At 34.7% G+C, this 25,181-nt stretch overlaps 1 protein-coding gene across 2 annotated transcripts; it reads right to left on the reverse strand.

Annotated features, from left to right (window-relative positions):
• Positions 1-384: 384 nt before the first annotated feature.
• LOC128990048 (5'-nucleotidase domain-containing protein 3-like) lies at positions 385-24,797 on the reverse strand. Of its 2 annotated transcripts, XM_054412274.1 has the most exons (10): positions 24,598-24,797; positions 23,188-23,363; positions 22,591-22,818; positions 21,626-21,682; positions 19,680-19,814; positions 17,657-17,814; positions 13,851-14,037; positions 11,501-11,641; positions 6,746-6,897; positions 385-5,165 (listed from the first exon to the last, which is right to left on the reverse strand). In XM_054412274.1, exons 1-10 carry the CDS (start codon positions 24,776-24,778, stop codon positions 4,961-4,963), a joined length of 1,620 nt encoding a protein of 539 aa, XP_054268249.1. In that variant the 5' UTR covers positions 24,779-24,797; the 3' UTR covers positions 385-4,960. The 2 variants fall into 2 exon arrangements, with proteins under 2 accessions (XP_054268249.1, XP_054268250.1); XM_054412275.1 differs by lacking the exon at positions 21,626-21,682.
• Positions 24,798-25,181: the final 384 nt, after the last annotated feature.

The following is a 25,181-nucleotide window of genomic DNA, read 5'->3' on the forward strand; positions in this document are numbered from 1 at the left end:
TGGGAAACCTCAACCGGAAGCGGTTCATCTGCTTCGTGTGGCCGGGACATCACGATCATAAGCCGCGCGGACGATTCGCCACGTGTGGCCCCGGCCTTAGCCATTCAAGTCCTGACATTTTCCTGGTCCTGTGCAGACCAGAAAATTTTTCAGGATAAGACATCCCTCATTGGCTATGTGCTCCATAGTTTTATACTCTACTCCATGTCCACAAAACTTATCATTGCATGCTTATAAGCAAATGTGAAAATGGTGAGAAATTATTAAAGTTTCATTAAAAATTCATTAAATAACAAGGGTATGTTGCTCGGTAGGAGATATAAGTAGGCCTACTATAATATTTTTTTAAACTAATTTGGCGGGTACAAATTAATCCTAAATAAAGACTTTTGGTAACATAACATTTATTCAGTAAAATACAACTTTATGTTTATACCAGTCATAGGCAGCTATTTAATCACAATATTACTTCAGCTAAACTTGAACATTACAATAAAACAAATAAGCTCTACAGGGTTCTAAGACAAGCTATTCACGACTAACAAACATTGGTTATAAAATATTTCTGAGCAAACAAAACAATAACAATAAGGGTGGATTTCTGACTAGTTTCTATTTTATTCTTGGTCTTACCTTTCAAAGATGAATATCACTACCACAACCTTGATATTCCATTAAAATATGACATGTAGTCTCAAGAGTGAAAAATATTTAGATTTCTTATAAAAGCGAGAAAAATTGGTTTATTAATAATATAAAATAAATGATACAGATAGAAATTTAAAAGAAACAGGACCATTCTTGGTCATAACAATAGACTTCTTCAATCATACTGATTACAGGTTTAAAGAACGTTTTTGTTGATTAAAAATAGTTAAAAATATTTAAAAATCAGAAAGAAATTTTGAGGTTTCACAAAAATATTTTTTTTGGTAATGGACCTATGAAGTAACAATATAAAAACCCTCGATATTATCATAATTTTACAAGCTCAATAGAATATAAATAACTTTCAATTCGTTAAAATGTAAGAAGACATTTTTACCTAATATAAGTTTCACAACAACTGTAACATTGTTCTGTTTTGTTCATTAAACTGTTGTCTATTATTGAAAATTATCATATTTTTCTTATAATAAACTTATTCTCTGTTATGTCTTGGTCTTGTTATGTAAAAAACATCCTGATTTTAGTTTTGGATTTTGACCTTTTATATTAGGCTACAGGAGTTTGGTTTATCGGGAATCCATTGTATTACATTTTCTAATATCCATAAAATACTAAATTGGCCTTTATATAGATTTTCACACTATCATTTTTAAAAGTCTATCAAAATTACCAACAAAAAATATTTGAATTGGTAATTAAAACTGGACCTGATGGTAAAGACCCATCTGTTGTTAGGTTTGTACTACAATATTATTATCTGTCCAATGATTATGACGAAAATAATTAAAGGACATTAAAACATAAATCAGAGCCTATCTGTAGTAAATTGAAACCAAGTTATTATGTAAAAAATCAATATAACATACAATTACTGTAATTGGAAAAAAGGATGACAAATTATATGGTAATCAAATATAATAACTTCTTGATCAGCATTGTACGTGTTATTAAATTTACGGAAAGTAAAAAAAGAAACGTCTTATAACACTTAAATAGTTTTTTGTGCAACTAGTGAGCAAAGTGAGCAATTGACTCACTCGAGATAAATCCTTACTCACGAGCCATAGGCGAGTGAGGAATGGTTTCTCGAGTGAGGCAATTGCACTTTGCACTAGAGTTGCACATTATATTTTTCCTACAGTTACAATAAAACAAATAAATTAGTAAAGAAACGTGACATATTTTTACACAGAAGTGAACTTTAAATATGACATTCAATGATCAACACGATCAACAACAGTACAACAGCTGACCAGCTGATTTAAAGCCAGTGCTGCCAACGTATTTCGCGCTCATACGACCTTGTCTGCATGTTACGCGCTCACTATTTCGTGCCTTCACGTTGCAAATCTGGAGTGAGACAAAGTAATTAGAGTGAGACAATGTTAACATTGTCTCACTGATGAGCGAATTAGCCACTTTGCTTTCTCAAATCAGTGAGAGAACATGTAGATTGTTAGGTAACTGTAGGAAAACATATATTTACGCTTATACTGTTACTCACAAGACGGTAAATATACAAAACGACCACTTGCCATCTGTTTTGTATATTTACCGTCTTGTGAGTAACAGTATAAGCGTAAATATATGTTTTAAGTGTTATAAGACGTTTCTTTTTTTACTTTCCGTCAAATATAATGTCATACAGATCGGATAGTAGCTGTTTCCAATCTTAAGAAACAAAACTGATTGGTTTGCCTTAAGTTTAGCTTAAAATAAGTAAGATTTTAAGCATATCTCAGCAATATCCATTCAAAATTGTCACATTTAATTGATATTCTCTGTACCACTATCTCTAAATACTATTATTATAAAATAAAAATACAGTAAATGATTATGTTTTAATTGTATGTAGTAAATAGTACTGAGTGTAAGGAGCTATTATTTATTTAATAAAGTAAAGAGTATTTTTAAGTTAATTAAATGAAACCATAATTCAGTCATATATTAACTTAATACTAATAAGCTCTAAATGCATTCTAAATCTAAATCAAGGATAAAGAAGCTGGAAGTTAATTAATTAAGTGTTATTGTCAAGTTCTAAAAAAGCGATCACACAAAAATCTTCAAAAATATGCTACATACTAACACTAGAACACTGTTGATAGTAATGATATAGCCAAACCATATGATAAACAGCTGATAAATAATTTTGTCTAGATAAACATGGAAGATACATATGATTCTAGCGATTAAAAATAATTCTTTGATATAAACTCTCAAGTGTTCAATATAACAGTACTAAAACGGATGTATAGTCGTAAATATATATATTACAATACAAACAATTAAAACCTTAAATGGTAAACATGCATAGATCCATTGACAACAACCATTCTAAAATAGAGGAATTCAGCATTAAAATCTATAAAAATATAACTTTATATAGCACATTAAATGTAAAGTATGGTAGTTAGTAAAATATAGTTTCATCAACATTTGTTGAACTCAAACAACCATTGTCACTAGTATTTTTCTTTTGGGTGTTAAAGAATATTTTTTACCATAGCAAAACAAAATTCTATTTAAGTGTGAATATGGTCTTCTAAATATAAACATGCTAAAACCTAAATTAAATTTAAAACAAAAAAAATAACCATGCCAAATTTACATGTACAGATAATACTCTCTCATTGTAACTAATATTTTGAATACTTGCCCTCTTGTATTAATCACTAAACAAATCACAACTTCATTCTTGGAAAAGCCTCAAAAATAAAACTCTTATAAGCAAATAAGATATAGCCTACCTTGCATCAAACTCAATTCTCATATCATCACAAGTAAAAAAACCTGATATATTTTTTTATATGCATATGTAACAATTCACACAAATAGTGTTTTTGGCCTCTTAGGACATCCATATGAAAAAGTAAATTTAATCGAAGACAATTGATAAATAATCGTTTGGAGTAAGGTCTAAAGGTAGTGCATACTGAAATTCATTTTTTTAAATTGAAACCACATAGATTACTAAATAAGGGTTCAAGTATAATTAGTCACTTTAGTTTTGCACAGTTAAAACCATGTGTATGTATATTAAATAAATTTATGTCTTTTAGCAGCACGCTTATTTTGTGAAGCTCGCTGTTAATAGGAAGACACGATCACCGTCATTTTACACACTTGTTCTAACAATTCAGATGACGTTACAAAAATAACATGCTATACCCAGTCATATATTCCTAAAACAATATTATTTTGTGAGCTAGGAAGACACTACACTGATAGTTATTTCATTTCCTCCTTGAAACAGTTCAGAGTTTGTATATAAACTAGTGTACATGTTGCTCGAAATCTAGCAAAGGTAAAGTATTACAGGAGTTGCTTGAAAACAAATGACAATCATAATTTCTGATGAGTTTAAAAGGGTCAACTCAAATTACTCAATGATTATTTAAGTAATGGAAATACTCACGACATTCCTAACAGGTTAATGGAATCAACATTTTTCTTGTAAAAATATCTTATCATTTTTCAAAAGCTGATCTTGTTTTTAGTGTTTACCAAAAATTGTTCCCACTTACAGCCGCATTAGGTTGTCCATGTTTATCTTCTAGATAGTTTAAACATTGACTGTTTACAATTAACATTATCATCTTCTCACTTTTAATTTCTGACAACAGCTGGAGTTTAATAACAATATTTGTTTCCCATGTTAATCTTATGAATAAATAAATATGAAACTTTAAAGGGCCCCAGGGCCTCACTCTGTAATTATTTCCTTAAAAATAAAGTTTCCTGCACAACTGCACGTTACACTCTTTCCAATGACACCAAAAACATGTCAATCGGTTCAGGAGTTTCGGAGGAGTAATTGACACAAAAAACCTGCTTGCGTATTACATAAGTATAGATAATAGGGTATTCTCGTTAATCTACAACCAAAAACACTTCAGTAATAGTATTATTTATCCCATTACGTTGAAAACACCCACCTCTATTGTGTATCTACAGTCAATAATAGCTGCAACAACATGGATTTGATTGGTTGTTGTCCTTAACAAAGTCACTGGACTAATCGAAAACAAAGTCACCTTATGATCAATCGTTGGAGAGCTCATACTGATAAACTCCCGCTTATAATAACATTATTCAATATACATGTAACGCAAACTGCTGCAATTGATCCAACACTGCAAGCATTGGTGTATTAACTTGACTACATCTTGCTAAACAAAGGTCCCAACAGGAAGAATAAAATAAAACCCTCAAACCTTATAGCGAGAATATCAGAATTGAGCTGATGCTACCTTACAGATACTGAGCAAGAACACATTCGGTGAGATCACTAGACGAAGTAGGAGATGTACTCATGCGGCATGACGCCGCGGCGAGGGTAGAACGTGTGGTTGACCGAGTACTGCAGTAGGTTGGTAATATGGGAGGTGTAGATGTCAGCGAACCTGAACAGCCGACGCGAGAAATACGTGGGGTTGTGGTAGGTGCGGAACACACTGCCAAACTGCTTGTTAAACACACACTTCATTGACTGCCTGTGAGTGACATACAGTTCAAATAATGAACAATGGTTTCAAAGATTAAATCAAGAAGCATTTTTTTAAGGTACTACTCTAAGTGAGAGAGAGGATTACGAATAAGTAAGGAGGAGAGCAAAGTAATGGTGATAGGAAGGGATGGAGAGTTGAAACAACCTTTAAGTAGAGGGGAAACAGCTTAAGTTAGTTGAAAATGTACATATTTGGGCACAGTTTTATCAAACAATGGGAGAACAGTACAAGAGGTTACTCAAAGTGTTAGACATCTAGTCTAGGATAAAGATATACCAAAGACTGCAAAAGTTACCATGTATAAAACTTTTTATACCGATAGTTACCTATGGTGCAGAAGTTTGGATTACATAACAAAGAGGAAATGGAGTTTCAGTGTAATGAGTGTGAATCCCCACATGAACGGAAGAAAACCAAGAGGTAGACCTACTATTGTCGGATTGATGAGGTGAGAGGAGATGTGGAAGCAAGAGGAGTGCAGTGGCAGTATGAGGAGGAAGAGGAATTGTGAAGGGGCAGAAGAAGATGGAGAGACCTAGTAAACCCACACCCGGAGATAACCGGACCAGGAGAGGATGTATGTACTACCCTACAACAGAATTTTAATTTATTAATACTTTCAATCAGTATCTCATAACTGACTCTTACTCTTCAGCAAAATAGAAAAGCATGATTATTGGAGGTCTGCAGGTATCCTGGGAATCAAGACAGGAGAAGAACAAATTCATTCCCAACCTTATTTATCCACAAAGGTAGAGGTCAGTAGGGATGATTTCTCCACGATCGAGGAAGGTGTACACAATCTTTCCCCAATGATGGGAGAGGATCATGATGTCTTCGTGAATGCAGAAGGTGTTCACAGTTTTACAACGAGAAGTAATTATATTTAGTCTAATATTGTAATGGTGAAAATATTATGAGATAAAGAAAGCAATATGATTTCTAATGGCCTGCGCTGTCAATAATTCTCCGAGCGGCCACGCACTGCGCTAAACAAGCAGCTAGGCACATCTCTCTAGTGGATGGAGTGTAAAAAAGCTTGACGTTAGGCGACGGCGAAATAGCCCGTAGACTTGTAAAAATCGTGGGATGTTAGGCAATGGACGGAATAGCCCAAGAATCAAACTCAGGGTGGAATAACACTGGGTAAAAGAGTAAGTTCTAACGCTAGGTGTTAGGCCGGGGCCTAAGGGCACCTGGACTCGTACAAGTCGCGAAACGTTAGAACAGGGCGGAACAGTCCCTGGACGTCGAAATTATAGTTTATTTTTACTTTCATTATCTTAAGTTATAAATACTAAAGTTTTTTATTTAATTCTAAAAGGTGAAATACTGCTTAACCAATAAGTGAAGATTTTAGTTTTATTTTTCCGATGTTCATAATTTTAGTTTTTTATCAATGTTCCACTCTAAGAATTAAACCCAACCATTATAAATTTGTTCTTTTGTTTATCATTATTTAAATGGGCTATGATGAATGTGTCATTAAACAGCTGATGCTATTTACCGACAACATTTGAGCCACAAATATTTACTTTCAAGTAGCTATGACACTACTGACTCACCTGAGTTGGTCTCTCTCCATTTCCCACTGGTGATTCGCTTCCACTGCCCTCGGGTCCCCAGAGTCCTGCCAGTCTTCTATCAGCTGTGTCAGCATCTGCAGCCAGTTGCACGTCCTCTTGAAGTGTTCATCGTTTAAGGTTTCTATCTCGTGCTGTAAAAATAATCATTGTCTAAAACATTCAGTAATGTAGATGACCCTAATTCAAACCTTTAGGATGATACCTCCCTGTGATATCCTGACCATGTTCAAGCATGCTGCCATTCACCTACAGGTAATGAAAAACTCAACATGAGTCACCACATCACAGTTTTTCCTTTTTTTTAGTAGGCATGTGTTCAATTTGTTTTCTAATTTCATTTGAAGAATGCGAGATAGTTGCTAAAAACAGTCATCTAACTTTAGACGAGGTTGAGGAATCACTAGACAAATCAAGGTACAAATACCTTTCAATATATTACAGTATTTTAGATACTAGTGTACTAACACTTTTGCTCCTCTTATTATTAGGATACTAGTAATGATGTGTTCAACTACTACAGTAAACAATACTGTGTTACAAATTTATGTTGTTTTGAGTAACTCCAAGTTTACTTTCTATGGTTTCTTCAGTATAAAACCTGTCAGCTCACTACAATTATGTTGCATTAAAATGTTGCAGTAATCTGAGCCGAGCCTGGCCTATAAGCGTGAGGGACCAAGCACCAAGAAAAACGAGCTCGAGCCAAGCTTTTATGTCCCCGATTGCTGAATGCGTCTGCATTGATCGCACAATACAAATTTACACTTAAGACACAATTGAAAAAGACAATGATGATGTCTCCATAACTGTTGGAGTTGTTAAGGTCTTCACCACAATCTTAGAAGACAATTATGTCTACACGACAGCGGAATAACTTTAATGTTTTTATTTAATGAAAGCTGATGCTATTTACCAACAACATTTGAGCCACAAATCTATTATCCTACTAATATTATAAACTAGGTGAAACCCGCCGAAATCGACGGTTACTTTAAAGGCTTACGCTAATTCATCTTACTGCGATAAATTGAGTGAAATTATACATATTTTGAGCATTTAGCATTGTTTAAAGAGTAATAAGTGTAAAAACAATAATGAAATTAATTGCATTAGTTACCAAATACGGTTGATCATTCAATGAATAAAATATTTCTTATACCGTACGTCATCCGAGTTATTATTAAAATGTTAACTGGTATCTCTTCTTTTGGAAGAAAATTTATGGTATTAAAATCGTATTGGTGGATCTTTTATAGTTAAAAGCTTCCGCGATTTCATCAGTCAGTGAAATAAAGATTAATCTATGATTTTATTTGAGAAAAGATATCGGTTTTTGTTGAGAAGACAAGTTCTAACTTCAAAGGGAGGTCCATTTTTCCTTCGTCACGTCGCGTCAGTTCATATCGTACTTCTGTGCCGATGAATAATCCTCTAGCATAGTTTTGAGAAATTGGTTGTGGGGTTAATGTTAAAGCTAATAAGACACTTCTGCACTTTTATAATTTGGTATTGTATTACACAATCGAAGATTTTTCCAATGATTGAAAACATGTATGACAATAATCTCATGAACCTATGATGATCTGCCTCGAATAATATGATAAAATATAGCCAAAAGTGGTGAAAAAGGCAGACACCAACCGGTACAATAGATATAAAGATAGTTCAGTAAGAAATAATTCTAAGAGTTATTGTGATAAAAGGATTTTCTACTGATTTCATATGGAACGTTAGGCCTATATTGCAAAACATGACATGATATAGAAGAAAATCCATTTTAAAATCAGAAAATAACATTGCAAGTACTTCTTTTGGACAGCTCAGTAACTCCCAATAAATGTGTGTTGTTTAAATTGCAATTACAAAATTAACAGCTGTTTCATTAAAAGTATTATCCACATGACCAAAAGTAAACAAATATGTGAGGGATCTTTAAAGGCTTCTGGAGCAGAGCCCTAAGGGAATTTACTTCGTTTTTCTTTTGATAACTCATCTACAGACCAAGACATTTCTTTGGACACCTGTACCAAGTTTCTACGCCCAGCCGTTCTCTCGAATTAACGGAGACAAAGTTTTCAATTAATTATTTAGATTCCCCCATGTTATTCTTATGGGAGAAAACCCAAATTCGATGGCAGATCCTGTCCAAACTAATAAAGATTTCAATAACCGAAAAACACTTTGCAAAACTACAGATCAGGGCCATTCTTTTGACACTTTAATCATTAAAATCGGTCCAAAAAATGAGGGAGGAGTTCTGTTTACAAAAATCGGCTTAGCGTATTATATATATAGATAGATGAGAAAGTTTGGATGTATGTATGTATGTTTGTGACAAGTAAACACGAAAATAACTGGTCGGATTGGGCTGAAATTTGGGGTGACGATAGCTCACATTCCCGATTAACATATAGGCATATTGTTATCTCAAAACTCCTTTCAGGCTCCGCCCCAGTAGATTTAGAGTTTCCCATGTTAACCTTATGGGTATTCACATTTAAAAGGGATTAAATCATTTTGTCAGCTGATTTGACCGATAAAGTTATTCTCTGATATTCAATAGCATTAAAAGTTATAAGGTTTACCAACAGGGTGCAACTATTATATATTTTTCTATTTTTGAAGTAAGCAGCATCAAAAAGCTGTGATACACTATGAGAACTGTCAAAGTAGGATTTTTTACAGTAATGTTTATGTTTTTAATTTAATACAAAAGTTGTGATATTGTGTGAATGTTTGATATTTTACTTTTTTATATTGTTCAGGTGCAGGGGTAGAACAGAATGGCTACGGTAGATGTGTAATACTATACTGTATATATACTATATCTTTAAAACTATATCATACCGTAAATATAAAGAACCGAATTCTCTCATGCCTTATCCTCCCCCATTGCAAACGCAAAGCTAGAGTATAACTGCAATAAGCATTTTATACTTATAAGCCAACCCCGTATGAAGAACGGGTACTCTGCTAGTCTATTATATTATTAAAGTGATACAATAAAATTTTATGTAAACGTTTAGGGGCATTTACCAAATAAAAATATAGGCATATGGCACATCAAAAGCTTAAGAGTGTGTACATTTGCCGAAAAGTATTGATATGGACGAATTTCTTAAGGGCTCTGCCCTTGAGGAGGGTTATGTTTGGTTTTAAAGTGAGGTTGTATACGTTTTGTATAACATTGCTCAAAGTTTCATTTTTTAATTTATATAGTAAGTTACGCCTACATGTGAAGAGGCTTGACTAAAATTGAAGAATTATGGTAAAACATGTCATTTATGAAGCATCAATATGAATAAAATGGTTTATATTACCTGTCCGTCAGTGATCCTATTATTGTTGTCTTAGGCGACCGGTTTCAGGATTAAAATCCCATCATCAGGCTGTTAAAAAATGTCATGCCACTCAAATTAAGGTCGTCGGTAAACACAAAAACACACACATACAACACAAAACACGAAAATACGGATTAACATTGCTACTGGAAAGTACGGGACACTACGACACGGCACGGGTAGTTGCGTGGTCATGACTCAACGATGCCACCACGTTGTTTGAGTGTCCTGTGCTGGCCAGTAGCAATGTTAATCCGTATTTTCATGTTTCGTGTTGTATGTGTATGTTTTTGTGTTTACCGACGACCTCAATTTGAGTGACATGACATTTTTTAACAGCCTGATGATGTGATTTTAATCCTGAAACTGGTCGCCTAAGACGACAACAATAGGATCACTGGCGGACAGGTAATATAAACAATTTTATTCATTAAGTGATCCTGGGCCACTAAGCATAATGAAATCAATATGAAGCAATTGATGCTATTGCTACACTAAGGTATGTTGTCATATTCTTATGGATCTATTAACATCAAAAGTAGGGGTTTGAAAGTAAGTAGGTTTACGCTTTTAAATCAGTTTATATTTTCAAACTAAATCATAGAGTTGCTTAATTTTAAAACACACATCAGCATCACTTTAATAGCTCTCTAGGTCACATTTTCTTCCCATTGCAAAGCACGGGTATAGCAGCTTGTTATTATTTATTTGTGTTCTTAGTACTAACCCTCTAACTTTTAGAAAACAATGCTTTTTTAAAGGTGACACTTTTCCTAAACCTAATTCTTGTTGCATCCTTTTATTTTAAAAAGAAGTATGTTCAACAATATCAATACTTCAGAACGTTAAACGTTGCATTGCATTATTTAGAAGTTGGCCTATGTAAAAAATTAACTTGTCATATGGCATTACACAAAATTCATCGGTAGTTAGTATTTAAAAAAAACTCGGCTAAATTGAAAAGCTTAGGCTCGCACACCTCTACTAAACCCATGTTTGGTAGAGTTTGCAGGCAGTTATACTATGTTCAAAAAACTTAGGTGGTTTTAGGGGAAGATATTTAACCCCTCCACTTGATCCCACCACTAAAACATAGCTCAACAGCTGAGATTTGTCAAAACCTCAATCAGCTGCAACATACATTGAGCAGGAAAAAGTGGTGGGTGTACTTCCCCTGAAACAGCCTAAATATTGGGAAAGTACTATAAATGAGGTTGGGTATACTAAAATAGACGATCTCTATTTTTGCAATCTTTCTAAAATACCGGTACTTACAAAACAGCAATTTTTAAGTTAACGCACAGTAATCAATCATTGCGGAAGTCTCAAACTTGCTGTAGTAAGTCATCCAGCTTACTCCAGCTTAGTAAGTCATCACTTTACTCTAACTCACCACAAGTTCGTTGATGATTGCCCCAGTGCGCCAGCCATGCTCCAGCGTAACATCCGCCAAGTCACTGTATGGATGATCTCCAAAGTACAACACTTCACTGCCATACCAACCTGTCATATCCTTCAACTGGTTGATGGTGCCCTGCAGACAAAATGTTTCAGTTAAAACCTTAGAATTGGATTTGTTAAGTTTGTAAGTCAGTAGAGACTTGATTATCTGACCTATTATAGCAAATTGACGAGGCCTTAATTTTGTGGTTCACTCAGGAGAGTCAAAAAGAAGTCGCCATTGGTGTACCTTTCATGCAAAAAAAAGCCGCAACTGAACAAACTTATTAATTTTTAGACCCACCATCATTCTCAGCTAGCCATTGCTTTGCTTCTGATTGCTGGAGGAAAAGACATAGAATAAGATAGCTCACGATTATGTCATGAACTTCCAAGACCTTATTTTTTCCCAAAACTACTCAACGCAGCAAGTTTAAAACATGGATGAAACAGGATGAAATTTCAAGACGTTTCCTACTAAAAGTCTCGCTTCACAAGAGGAAAAATCTGCCCCTGGGTTTAAAATGGACAATCAACACTTAACCCTTCATCGGTGTCTTTGATTTTAAAATACAATCGGTGACACACAGAGATTTTATCTGGGTGTTGAAACATTAGACAAAAAAATGTTTTTTATACGTATAATAATATAAAAACGTATTTTACCATGTATAATCAATACAATTGTACTTGAAATCAACAAAAACTCTTACTCTACATATTTATACAAATATATAGCAAACAAAAACAACAACACCATTCGTGACTCACTGAGCCAAAGATCGTTTAACAGTGCATAGAGTCTTGTTGCACGTTGAGCGTTTTCCCCACTACCTGCTGCCTCATGGTACAGTCATATTTAAAAAATGCTCTTAAGGCCTACACATTAGGACACCCGGTCGCTTATCAGCATGGTTCTGGTTGACGAGCAACTAAGTTGATGATTGAACGAATTGGATGCTGGGGGCAACAGACTTCGCTACCTAGCACTTTCAATCAAGCAAGAAATAAATCAAAATTTGGTGGGGATAGATAATGTGTTTGGTTCTGGTTAGAGCTTAAGTGACGACACCATGCCCGCCGACGAATTTTTCGAAGATTTTGGGCTAAAGGGTGGCTTCAATGTAGAAATAGTTACAGCCACATGGCACTCCTACGAGCCTTGTGACTTGAAAATCCTCAGGATTTTAAAAACTATTTACGGATGTCATATGACAGTTTCCGTCACTCTTTGCAGCTAGTGACGCCCAATATACCTGGCCAAAGACTAAGGAACCAATTAACCTCACATAGAAAAAAGGACGCCAGATTGAGATTTTAGCATGGTTTTGTTTTGTCAGTTCATTTTTCGCATGCACAAGCCGTCTTTAGTTGATCAACTTAGTCGCTGAACCCTACACACTCTAGTTTTTAGAGAAGTCTCGTTGCCTGGCGATAAATTGGTTGATCGGAAACCAACAGGTTTTCAGTTTACAGCACCAAAAACCAAAATGATCCCCACACACATGGCGATATTTGTGCAATTTGGTCACTCATCAACCAGATTGCCGGTTGATAAGCGACCGGGTGTTCTCGTGTGTAGCGGCCTTTATACCGCTTGCTGCCGCATGTCTCTCGTGCAGCTAGTGATATTGTAGTGGCCTGAGAAATGATATTGTGTTTGTTAGTGTTCCTGTACGTTTGTAATTGATTGTAGGTGAATTTGTCAGTTTATTAACAGTATGAACTGAAAGGGAAAGTGCTAAGGCTCCAGACATGTGAGATAATTGCTAACGTTATAATTTATATGGAATTGGAGGCTAGGGAATCAAGGTTTACAATTGATCCCGTAAAGGTTAGAAACAGGGTGTTGGCTGCTTGTGGAGTTTCAAAATAAACTTTAACACGACTAAGTGTGGGGAAGAAAATTTTGGAAGAAAAAAACCCTAGTTATCAATTAAAACAAAAAACAAACACAAGACCCCATACACACACTTGCGCAGTTTTTCACCACACCCAGGCTTATACAAAATACATTGAGAAGTCCCAAGCTTTTACACTAAGAAGACAAAAAAATACAGACTGTTTTAACCCTAGAAAATATGGTGTTTAATCATTTCCCTGTTAATTCACACTGAAAATTAGCCATGGATGGGTTAGAGTGTTCATATTCACCAATTGACTAAACATTGTGAGTACTGGACCCTAAATCTACAGGGAAAGCTGTTTAAATTAGTAATCTGGCTAAATAGGCTGGCAGATGGTTACTTTTTTATGAGGAATAAATAATCCAAAAATAAATGGATACATCAAAACACACTCACCTCAAAGTATATGACTCCCTTCTTTAGTTCAGTAACCTTGTCCCAAAGATAAGAGTCGTTCTCTTTGTCGTAGATGCGAAGAGGTCTTGACTCATCAGTGAAGAACAACGGTTTACGAGCCTGGACGATGATAACATCGAAGAAGTCTTCCCAGTTGTCTCCTACCATCCAAGACATGCCCTTGTTCCTAGAAACAAGATTAGAAAAAAATTCCACACAAAATAAAATTAACTAAAACTGACTGGTTAGCTTAGTGGTTGTAAGATTTGCTTTCTAATTAGAGGGTTCAATAGATAATTCTGCAACTTTTGATAGGTTAAAACTTGACCCTACTATCATTGATAATGTTGAAAAAAATCAGCAGATCTTAGCCAGTAACACAAAACTAAACTTGGAATCTCACCCCATTCTACTCACGCTCACTCTTATATAACTTAGGTCCCCCAGGATAAAAATCTCGTCCATGAAGTGAAACCAACACAACATTTTGGGATTGTAGGAAACATTTTTCAAGTTTCTCCATAAACAGTTTAGCGTAGGAAGAGGCCATCATTTGCAGTGCCTTTAGTTTGTAAATAACCTGCAACCTTTTGTCAGGGAATTTCAATTTAACCACCGACCATTTCTTAGAACCGCTGACAACCATACAAACACCTCTTCCTCCTGCAACGATTCTGGCTACAATAGATGTAACCTCCCTGTACACTAACATCCCCTTTACACATGGACTTGCTGCAGAATAATTTTCCTAGACCAGCGCCCCAAAAAAACCCTGAGCCCTCAACTTCTTTCCTACTCAACAAGGCTAAGTTCATTCTAGAAAAAAGGTTTTCAATTTAAAAGAAGGGAGGAAGGATGGGCCCAATCAATTGAACAAAAATTTGTCAAATTATAATACTGATACGGTTGTGTGGCGTAGCCCACGTTAATAATTTGGCCAATTTTTTGTTTAATGTTTTTGTGTTCATGTAAGTATTATGTGTATCTAACGATTCTTTTCAACACAATCAGTGATGAGGAGGAATTTCTTAACTTGGTGACTGTTTAAAGATGAACCTTAAGGTTCGAAACCTTGGTCGTGGACCTAAACCTGGATCACTGATGGTACTACAGGTATTTAACCTTTTATTTGTAAAAAATGTGATCCAGAGGCTAAACATGCTTGTATTTAAACCAGTGACCTGATTTAAAGGCGAGCACTATAACCACTCGCCTACCCTGGCAATTACAACAACTAGCTGTTGGTGTTTTGCTTCTGTCTACATATATAGTACAAAAATGCACCTTTTTTAAATTAGTATTTCTCTCTTAACTTAAAACCTAGACATATTCCTACAATTAGTAGTGTACTCTAAGAATTCTAAATCCAAATTAATCTTTGATGTTTGCATATCTGAATCTTTGACTACCTGAACCACCTAATGTTTTGCATAATCCAAACTACTACCTTAATTGAAAAACTCTCTTGTTCTCTCCATATCAGCACTCTTTGCCTCCTCTAAGTAGGCTACATCCTAAACCTAATTATGTACTATCAAATCAGTGATGAACTTTTTACAGACAAGTTAGACAAAAGTCATACATGTGGCAAAAAAAAGAACAATTATGATTATATTAATAAAATCTAATGTTTGATGAGAGACAACTAACTGTCTTAGTTATTTATTTATTTATTTTTTTTTGGTCCTAGGACGTGAGGCACGAGCCTGGGATTTTTTCACATTACCTAGGATTTGCGACATTATCACTAAAGCTGCGTTGTCCAAGGCGCGTCTGTTGCGTCTGACGCAGAGCGATGATCGCCGAGCGATGATAGCTGAGCGTCAATCGCTTAGAGGCCCGTTGTCCAAGAACGCGTCTATTCATTTCAACAGTTGGTTGCTGACTGTGTTAAAATTTATTTTGCTCTCACTATAAGCGTTAAGAGCCAAGTGTTGAAGATCCTATTCATCGAAGAGATAGAAAACGAGGAAATTCTGGACCTTAAGTGAACCTCGATTGTGTACCCACAGTGTTTTCAAAAAGAGAAGTGAGGAAGGATATTTTAGAATACTTATCAAAAACCACTTTAATGCAGACAAGAGTCTGTTAAGTGATTTTTTTACTTTTAATGGAAACAGTTTAAGTTCCGTTAAATCCTTGAAAGTTTAAGTTGTAATAATTTAATTTAATACTAATTTATTATTATTTTGAAATTTTTCTTTACTTAAATACAGATATCTCCTATTCTAAATAACTTCCAATATGTAATCCATAGCTAAAATAAAAGCCAATACTTTGGTGAATTATTTTAGACTATAACTTTAATTTAATTTTGTGTTTTTGTTCGTAGCGGGTCTCTAACTCGTTTGATTTTAATTATCAATAACTCAAATGGAAGCCCTTACATTACTGAATATTTTAAGGTTGAAACGAACTCCAAGCGTTAATAAGAACTGGAGTTATTTAAAAAAATGATAAAAGTACGAAACGTCTATAAGAAATGTATGGGGAAGAGTTTTCGTTTGAATATCTTTAAAACAAAAAATAAAATAAAAACGGATTCCCGCATTAAAATTAGCATGAAAATCTAGTTTTGTAAATGTTGTGTCACAAAACTATCATTACATAAAAACAATATGTATATCCAATATGGCGGATCCAAGAAGGCGGCCATAAACGTGTTTCCTATCGAAATGAAGTAATAACCACCCAATAAATACTGGTGGTGATCGTAAGTCAATATCTCGAAAATGTGCATAAAAAATGCATGTGGAATCATTTTTTATTATTTTTCCAATGTTGGGAAAAGCCACCATTTTTTATAATGATTTTAGGGGGTTTCCCATGGACCGATTTTTGGCAACCTTTAGTATATCACTCAGCAGACTCAACACTACAAAATAAAATCCTAAAACATTATCTTGCAATCTTTTTAGGTCATATTCTATATTTCTTTGACTATAGCCATTACATTAAGATACTGTATATTATGGAGTATACGGGAGAACACAGAAACAACAATGCAATAGACGCAATAGACGCTGGCCGTCAGCGATCCCGTCTGCTCCCGGAGCAGTGCCCCGCGTCAGACGCTCAGCGTCTCAAGCGTCAGACGCTAGAGACGCTCCCTTGGACAACGGGCCCATTGAAATCAATGCTTAGCAGTCACTGAGCGTCCATCGCTAGCGTCTATTACTCAGCGTCACCCGCAACAGACGCGTTCTTGGACAACGGGCCTTAAGATAAAATCAATTGGTGATTTGGAAGGGAGGATTTGAACCCTGGACCCCAGTGACCAAAGTTCCGCGCTCTACTACTAGACCAGCTCCCCCAACTGTCTTAATCTGTAAAGTATTGGTATTCGGTATTTCAAAATAACTTCTTGATCAGCATTAAATTTACGGAAAGTAAATAAAAGAAACGTTTTATAACACTTAAAACATATATTTACCCTTATACTGTTACTCACAAGACGGTAAATATAAAAAAAAGATGGTAAGGGGTGATCGATTTCGATTGGACACTCCAATCATCATCAGACCCAATAGGCGAATCGCCACCTATTGGGTCACCACCTATCTACATACCACCTATTTCACCACCTATTTTCGCCTATTGGGTCTGATGATGATTGGAGTGTCCAATCAAAATTGATCTGCACTTACCATCTTTTTTGTATATTTACCATCTTGTGAGTAAACAGTATAAGCGTAAATATATGTTTTAACTTTAAGTGTTATAAGACGTATCTTTTATTTACTTTCTGTATTTCAAAATATACAACAGAAGTAACAAAATCAAAAAACAAAAACCAAACAACTTACACAAATTTGTAAGGGCTGTTGGTGACAAGAAATAGCTTTTTACCAGCATCCGCTAGCCTCTGGAAGAAGTAGGTGATTCCTGGGTTTTTCTCTATGTATTGAGAAACATCTTCTTGTAAAAGTTTGTGCATGACTGGGTGAGATGATCCTACAGAGTTCTGGAACAAAGTACATTTTTGGAATTGGAGCTCCTTTTACATATGAGGCAAAATCATCAAATATGACTGTATATACAATGTTGGTTGCAGAGTATCATTTTATGGGAAAACTAGGAAAGGTAACTATTTGTTTTACAGATTTTCCTAGTTTTTCCTTTGATTCCAAGCTGCTTGGATAAGTAGCATATTAATTAACATTTTGGATTGTAGATTTTCAAAAATTTGTTTCCTCACACCAATTATTATTACAATTTTAACAAAACCTAACAACTTTCAACCACTTGAAAGTTAACTTCTATGCTTCTATTTTTCTTTAAATAACAGCCATCGACTTAGAGATTTAAAAAATGCATACATAAAACAGAAGCATAGACGATTTTCAATAGGTAAGAACTCCTATGGTGGCACACAAAATGAATCCTTACACCACAACATAGACTGTCCTTAAATATGTAGGTGTTTTAGAGTGTTTGTTTATACAACCATCACATTTTTCACATATTTGTGTGCAGGAACGGTCCAAACCTAAACATAGCCATTTTATTTTTGCTGTATAGTATTTTTAATTAAAAGCCTAGTGACGAATGTCATCTAAAATCTACCACACTATAGATTGAACCAGCTACCTTCATATTCGAAGGTGAACATAGTAGTGAAACTAAGTATTTCGTTTAGTGCCTATTGTACTCCCAGTAGGGATGGGTGTTATATAACGTATTAGTCAAAATAACAGGGTTATGAACAAATAACTGTGATCGTGGCATTAGGTTACTGCTAGAACCCGTTATTTGAACAATGGTTTCAATAAATATGCCAACACCAGCTGCTACGTTGCTGCTGTCCCAGTCTATAAGACTCCAGGACCGTTAAACTCTCAGTAACTGTATAACATCACTGTTAACAATAAAACTAATTGAACAAAATCAAAGGATTAATCAGCCATCTAATGTTATAATACAAGAGTTGGTAGCAATGTTTAAGCCTCACAGATAATGTATTAATTTATAATCACTAAATCCCCGGTAGTAGATGACCCAGTTTCATCCTATGAAGTGATGAATTGCCAATCCCAACACTTGATTGCTAAGGTCAAGCTTATCAGACAACCGTCTCTTGTTAAGAGGTGATTCACCAATTGACTCCCGTGTCGACACAACAGCTCCACTGTTGTCCAATCATCTTGCTGCACTGATATGCACTTACATGATGTGCTTGGAGTATGTGCTCACCTTCTACCTTCTATAATGTTTATGACTTTATAATGAACGTTCTAAAACCCGTAAGGAGTTAAAACTTATGGTGTATAACATTTTTTTATATTTTGATCTTATGAAAATAAACTGAACACCTTTAGGGTAATCACAAATGCAGAGAAATGTTGGATATTATGATGACAGTACATTTTCTTGACGTATTTTCAATTCCTCCCAGTTTGAAAGTTGTCTTACTTTATAAAAAAAAAACAATGGGAAGCAAACAAGCGTAGGCTACTTTGGTATTATACCGGCCTCGCCTAATTCTAACCTAACCTAACCTAATAGTGGACTATTTTTAGGTTAGGTTAGGTTAGTTTAGGTAAGGAAGATTTAGTTGTTTAAACTAATAAAAATCTTATTTGGAAGTCGATTTATCGGTGTGGTCGATATAATAAATGTAGGCTAGTAATGTCAAGGTTTTTAACAAAATCTGACAAAATAACATTTATATAGTTCTAGACACACTTTAGAGAGTTCTCTACCATCAATCTTTATTCTTTAGACCTTATGAAATAAGACTGACACAGAAAAAACAAAACTCACTAACAGAGCAGTACAAACACTTTGTTTATGATCAATAATTGCACACCTTGATAACGAAGGACATACCTTGACATCACGGAACAGAATCTCCGGATGAAAGTCGATGCCGTTCTGGATGAAGTACTCAGTGATGTTGCACAGAAGACACATCTCTGGCACACTGAACATGTCTGCCAACTGTACCATCTTGGAGGTTACGTACTGCAACAGAGATTGTCGAGTCAGCTTCGGATATGAAAAAATATATAACCTAAGAATAAATAATTTTTGACTGACTTTTTGTCAGAGGTTTGTGAGCCCGAGATTTTTTATCGAGCCCCTGGGCCAAAATTATAAAAAAGTTCACACAAGCATTATAAAGGTGTTAATCTTTTCAAAAAACAAGATTTTCTTAGATTAGTTATGTCATGGACTAAGAATACAAATTTAAACATATGCCAATAATAAATAACTGAACTAATTAATACACAATAGCATCTATAATTTGGCAAAATGCGTGATCATCTTCCCATAACACTTGACACTGAGATCACATCCTTTGTGATCAAGACAACATCATGATAATCTCCTGCAAGCACGGTAACACTTACACGGTTCGTCTCTTACAGTTGTAACAACATCTATGCATCCATGATCATCTCCCTTAAGCATAGCAACAACATGATCATCTCCCCGCAGTTACAACAGCAAAAATTTTAAAACACACAATCTTTGGTTATGCCTTTTGTGATCATGATGATATAGTGAGAAGAGAAAGCTTAACTCAATTTGATTTTTTGGCTTGGTACCTCAAACATTCAAAATTTTAGGCCGAACTCAGCTTGGCTTGAAAGTATAGCCGCTCGCACACCTCTATTTTTTGTGAACAAATATTTCCTGGTGAAGTTAGCTTCATTTATAAGACTTGTAATGAATCTAGTTTTTATTTTCTTGGTAAACAATTCAATAGCTTGAGGGGGGATCCAACCACTGGGCCTACCATCACATAGAGAATTTTCATTGGGGTTGGCATGATTTGTACCAGGAGTTTCAAGACAGAATGGTTTTAGCTTCTAACTACTGCACCGGTCTTACTCCAGTGCTGTACAATGTTTTAAAGTGTCTGCAACATTTTTTAATCCCTTTTCTGAAAAGTTTACATTAAAATAATAAAATAATTGTATCAATCAAAACTTAAAACCTCTACGTAATAAAACAGCTCTCAAACTTTTAGATAAATTTAGAAAAATAATAAAGTTTGCTTTAAATTTCAAATGTATATTTAACTTCCTGTAGATTGTTCCATAGTAACAAAAAGCCATGTGCAGGCTAAACACTTAATTAAAACATTATATTTGAAACACAAGTGTTAGAAGCATTCTTCATCGAGACCAAAATCTAAGCTAACGAATAAACAAGCATAGGTTTTCAACTAGAGTTATGAACCTAAAACACCCAATGATATGAGCTGTAAAATATACAATAGTTAATTGTTGAGTATGTCGGATAATGACTTTAAGTTTATCTTTAAATGTTTTTTTATTCTGTTCAAAATGATTATACATTTAAAACATAATGTGTAAAGTACTTTTTGTAATGTTAGTATGATCCGCTACATGAAGTTAACATATGTTTTCTTGTGAAAATATGAGATGCCCCCAAAGCAGAATGTTTAATTTAAACTTTCAAAAACTTAATTGAACTCTACTTTTATTTCAAGATTTTTGAAACCAATTTTCTGAAAATTTATATAGTAATTGAAAACTGCAAATGAAAATACGAAAGCTCTAAATAGGCCTTCATAATATGAAATATGTTTTGTTTATGAATACACTTGATTATAATCACTGAAGTAAAATTTGATTTTCACCTTGGGTAGGTTTTAATTTTGTAACACTGTCTGATAACCACGCTCGTAACTAAAAACAATACAGTAACTTAATAATTTACAAACACTGCTTCTGCTTTGGGGATGAAGAGTAAATATACTGAAAAACTCCAAGCATTATTCCAGTTTTGCTGTGTCCGCTTACAGAACGGGGAAAACGGGGATGGTGGGGTAATTCGTGAAACGTATTACTTGAGTCAACCTGAAAGATAATAAAGCAACACTAAGATATCTAGTATCTCCAAATGATGTCCCCCGTAGTTCAGTTTGTATTCACATTATAGGCCTTATAATGTGAATACAAACTGAACTACGGGGGACATCATTTGGAGATACTAACTGATCCATTTGAATACTACACAATTTAGTTTGTGACTAAATTATTGCTTCTCATATTGAAACACTTTTTCCATTGTCTGTGATGTTTATCGATCCTATCCTTCAATATCAAAACGATCAACCAAAAGGTTTCAATTTATGATCCAAGGTTTTAGCAATTAAATATTTTAAATTATTAACTATTTTAATATTTTGATCGATAAAACAACAGACGGAGAAGCGTAGCCAGTTAAGAATTTTAAAAATTTTAAGCATCAAATGAATAATACCTAAGTGACAAATAAAGAATGGTTAGTTTTAAACTCCCACTAATATGGTAGGTACAGTTGAAATTGGAGATTCAAGTTGTTGTAATGGAACGATTCTTTAGAAACACTTAATCTTCCAGAGGGAACATCCCAGAGGTAATGTTCAGAGTCGCTATATTTTCCTAATAAAAATATATAAAAAATTAAATAAAAAAAAAAAATTTTTATGACCGTGGGACGAGCAATGGAGTCCAGTCGTCAATTTTTCAATGGGAGAACACTCAGAATAAAACCAACCAGCATCGGAGATGTTGATGATTTCTATAAATTGCAGGCCTAATATTCTTACATAAAACTAGACAGTGAGCTACACACAGGCCATTAAATAAAACTAACGTCCATCTCACCTGCGCCCACTAAGAAGATGTTCAAAACAAACCATTCTTTAGCACCATTGTAATTAAATCCATATTTAAGAAACAGCTATTTAAGGAAAGGGTACTTTCGTCTGTATGAAACTGACCTGAGCGTTTTTGCCATGAGTCTCGACATAGGCTAGAGGTATGATCCTGTTCTTGTACAGCCGTAACACCTCATCATCAGTGACGGGACTCAGTCCACGGTACACTGTGCCCAGCTGTATCTGCAGAAACGAGTCAATCTTCATCAGCAATCCTTTCTCTATGTCGTAGTGGAGACCTCGGATAGCAAATCCCGGCTTGTATTCCAACTCCATGATGCCTCTTGGATACTGTGAAAAACAAGTCAAAATGGCAATTCAGAATCCAATCATTGTATTACCAGAGTTTCACAGTTCAATGGGTGAGAAATATTACGACTACATTGCAGCAATGGTGCTGGTGCTGCCTCTAAAATTGATCACCAGGCCTATAATTAATACTTTTGGCCTATATTTTTATAAGTAACTTACTTTATAACAAAAACGGTAGGTCACCCAATACAAAATTATGACTACCGGTACTGTAGGATATTTATTGTTGTAATGACCTGGCCTATTTAGGGATTCCTATTTTATTACCTTCAGTAGGCCTATAGCAAGTCATACAAATCTAAAACATTTTAATAGGTACCAAAGCAAAACTTGAAAACCAAAACATACCTTGTACTTGGATATGAGAGTTTCTCGAGCCAAATTGTACAGCAGGAAGTCCATTGATGGCTTGTACACAGCAAGAGTGTAGTCATAATCAAAACCATAAACATTAACTTCTTCGAGGTCCAACTCATTGCAGGCAAACACTCCCCTTGGATTCACATTTGGTGGCAATTTCTTGGCTAGAAATAAATTTTGGATGTAGACAAAGAAAGGAAGATGAAATTTAGGCTCAGAATTAAGTCATGGGTTCCTACAAGAAACAGTTTTTGTAGGCCCTAATTGCAGCTACAGATTATTATGCATCTGTTAATCTTGAATTGAAACTTAAAGTACTGGATGCCTATAGAACTTATATAAAGGGGTTGTACTAGCCTGTATGTTAGTGTTTTACCCCTCAATGTGAGAGTTATGGGTACGAAACTGAAAACACCTTCTGTACCGGTACCAAGTTTTAAGGTGTTTGGACAACTTTCCTTCTAAGACCGGCTGCTTCTTTAGCCAAACAATTAGGGCTTATTAAGAACCTAATGATTTAGGAAAGCCCAATTAGGAAGGATCGAACACTTGACTATCAGGCGAGTGGTATGTGATAAACTCAGCTGTGATAAATGTGAATCAATGGAAAGATATGTTGTTTTTAGTTACTATATTACTTTTATTTTTGTATGAGGCCTAACTTAGTTTAGGATTTTTAATAAACAGTTGATTCTGAGGGTACCTACACTTCCGTATCTGTTGTCAAAAACAACCAAATGAAAAAAATATTCGATTTATCGATTATTTCATTTGTTACCTAGGCTACAGTATATCGTTTGGTTAGTTAGGTGGTTAACCTAACTAACTAAACAATAGGATAGTCCTATCGAATGAAATAATCAATATTTTTATTTGGTTGTTTTTGACAACAGATAGGCCTACAGAAGTCTACCCGATTCCAATCCATCAATTTGTAATCGACTTATTCGAGCAGTGGTAAATATTTACAAAACCCAACTTACCCTAGAGCCACCTATGTCATTTTCAATTTTTGGTTTTTTATAAGACCTAGGCTAGTTTAGCTAGCAAAACAGTTGATTCTTGAACATCATCAATTCGTAGACCTAATTTTAGCAGTTAACATGAAAACAACAGACCCTAAGATTTTGACTATGCACACTGTGACACTTCAATCTGAGTCTTTGTTTCAGATAGGCCTAGGCCTATCCTTAGCATAGGAATGAAATAATATTATTTATAATGCGATCAATGTTGTATGGTAGTTTGCTACCTGGTTTGTTAGGAATAAATTAAAGAATGTGTTATAGAGTTAAAAAACTTTAGTAGAGGTAACATTTTAAAAGACAAAATAATTTTAGACCTCTTGAAAGAGGTAACTTACTGAATACCCTTGAAGACCTATTGTACTGTACTTACATTCATACTTTTGTTTCGTTTTTAAATACGCGTCAATAGGGTCACCTTTTGGGGCTTCCATGTGGATTTTTCGGGAACATTTTACTTGAATATTGGAAGAACATTGTAAAACTAATGGTAAATGATGTTTGCATGTTGCTTGAGAAAAATAACATAACCTTGAGATACTCTGGCAGTTCATCGCTCACTAGCAGACGGTTCTGAATCAACAGGATCACAAACATCAACTTCTGCTCGAAACATATGATCCAGGAAGGCAAACGTCATAACACAAAATAGCTGATAGTTGTAAGTAAAATAGAATAACGTACTATATAAATTAACTATTAGTTTGGAACCTTTATGAAACTAGTCTAATTAAGCACTACAATTAAATAAATAAGGTAAAAATAACACCATGAGTATGAAAACTTGCTTACAAGCTACTATCAATGATCAAATTATAAAACCACAAAAATGATGGCGGAGCAACTAACGTCTTAATCCAGAACAAATTATACAAATTATAACGTCCTAACAATACTTTTACATTTCAAAATACTCTTGAAAATTTGTGTTTTTAAAAAGTAGACGAATACAAATCC

Source organism: Macrosteles quadrilineatus, unplaced genomic scaffold (assembly GCF_028750875.1).
Source record: "Macrosteles quadrilineatus isolate MER2022 unplaced genomic scaffold, UCM_ALF_1.0 Scaffold_3__2_contigs__length_128488019, whole genome shotgun sequence".
NCBI lineage: Eukaryota > Metazoa > Arthropoda > Insecta > Hemiptera > Cicadellidae > Macrosteles > Macrosteles quadrilineatus.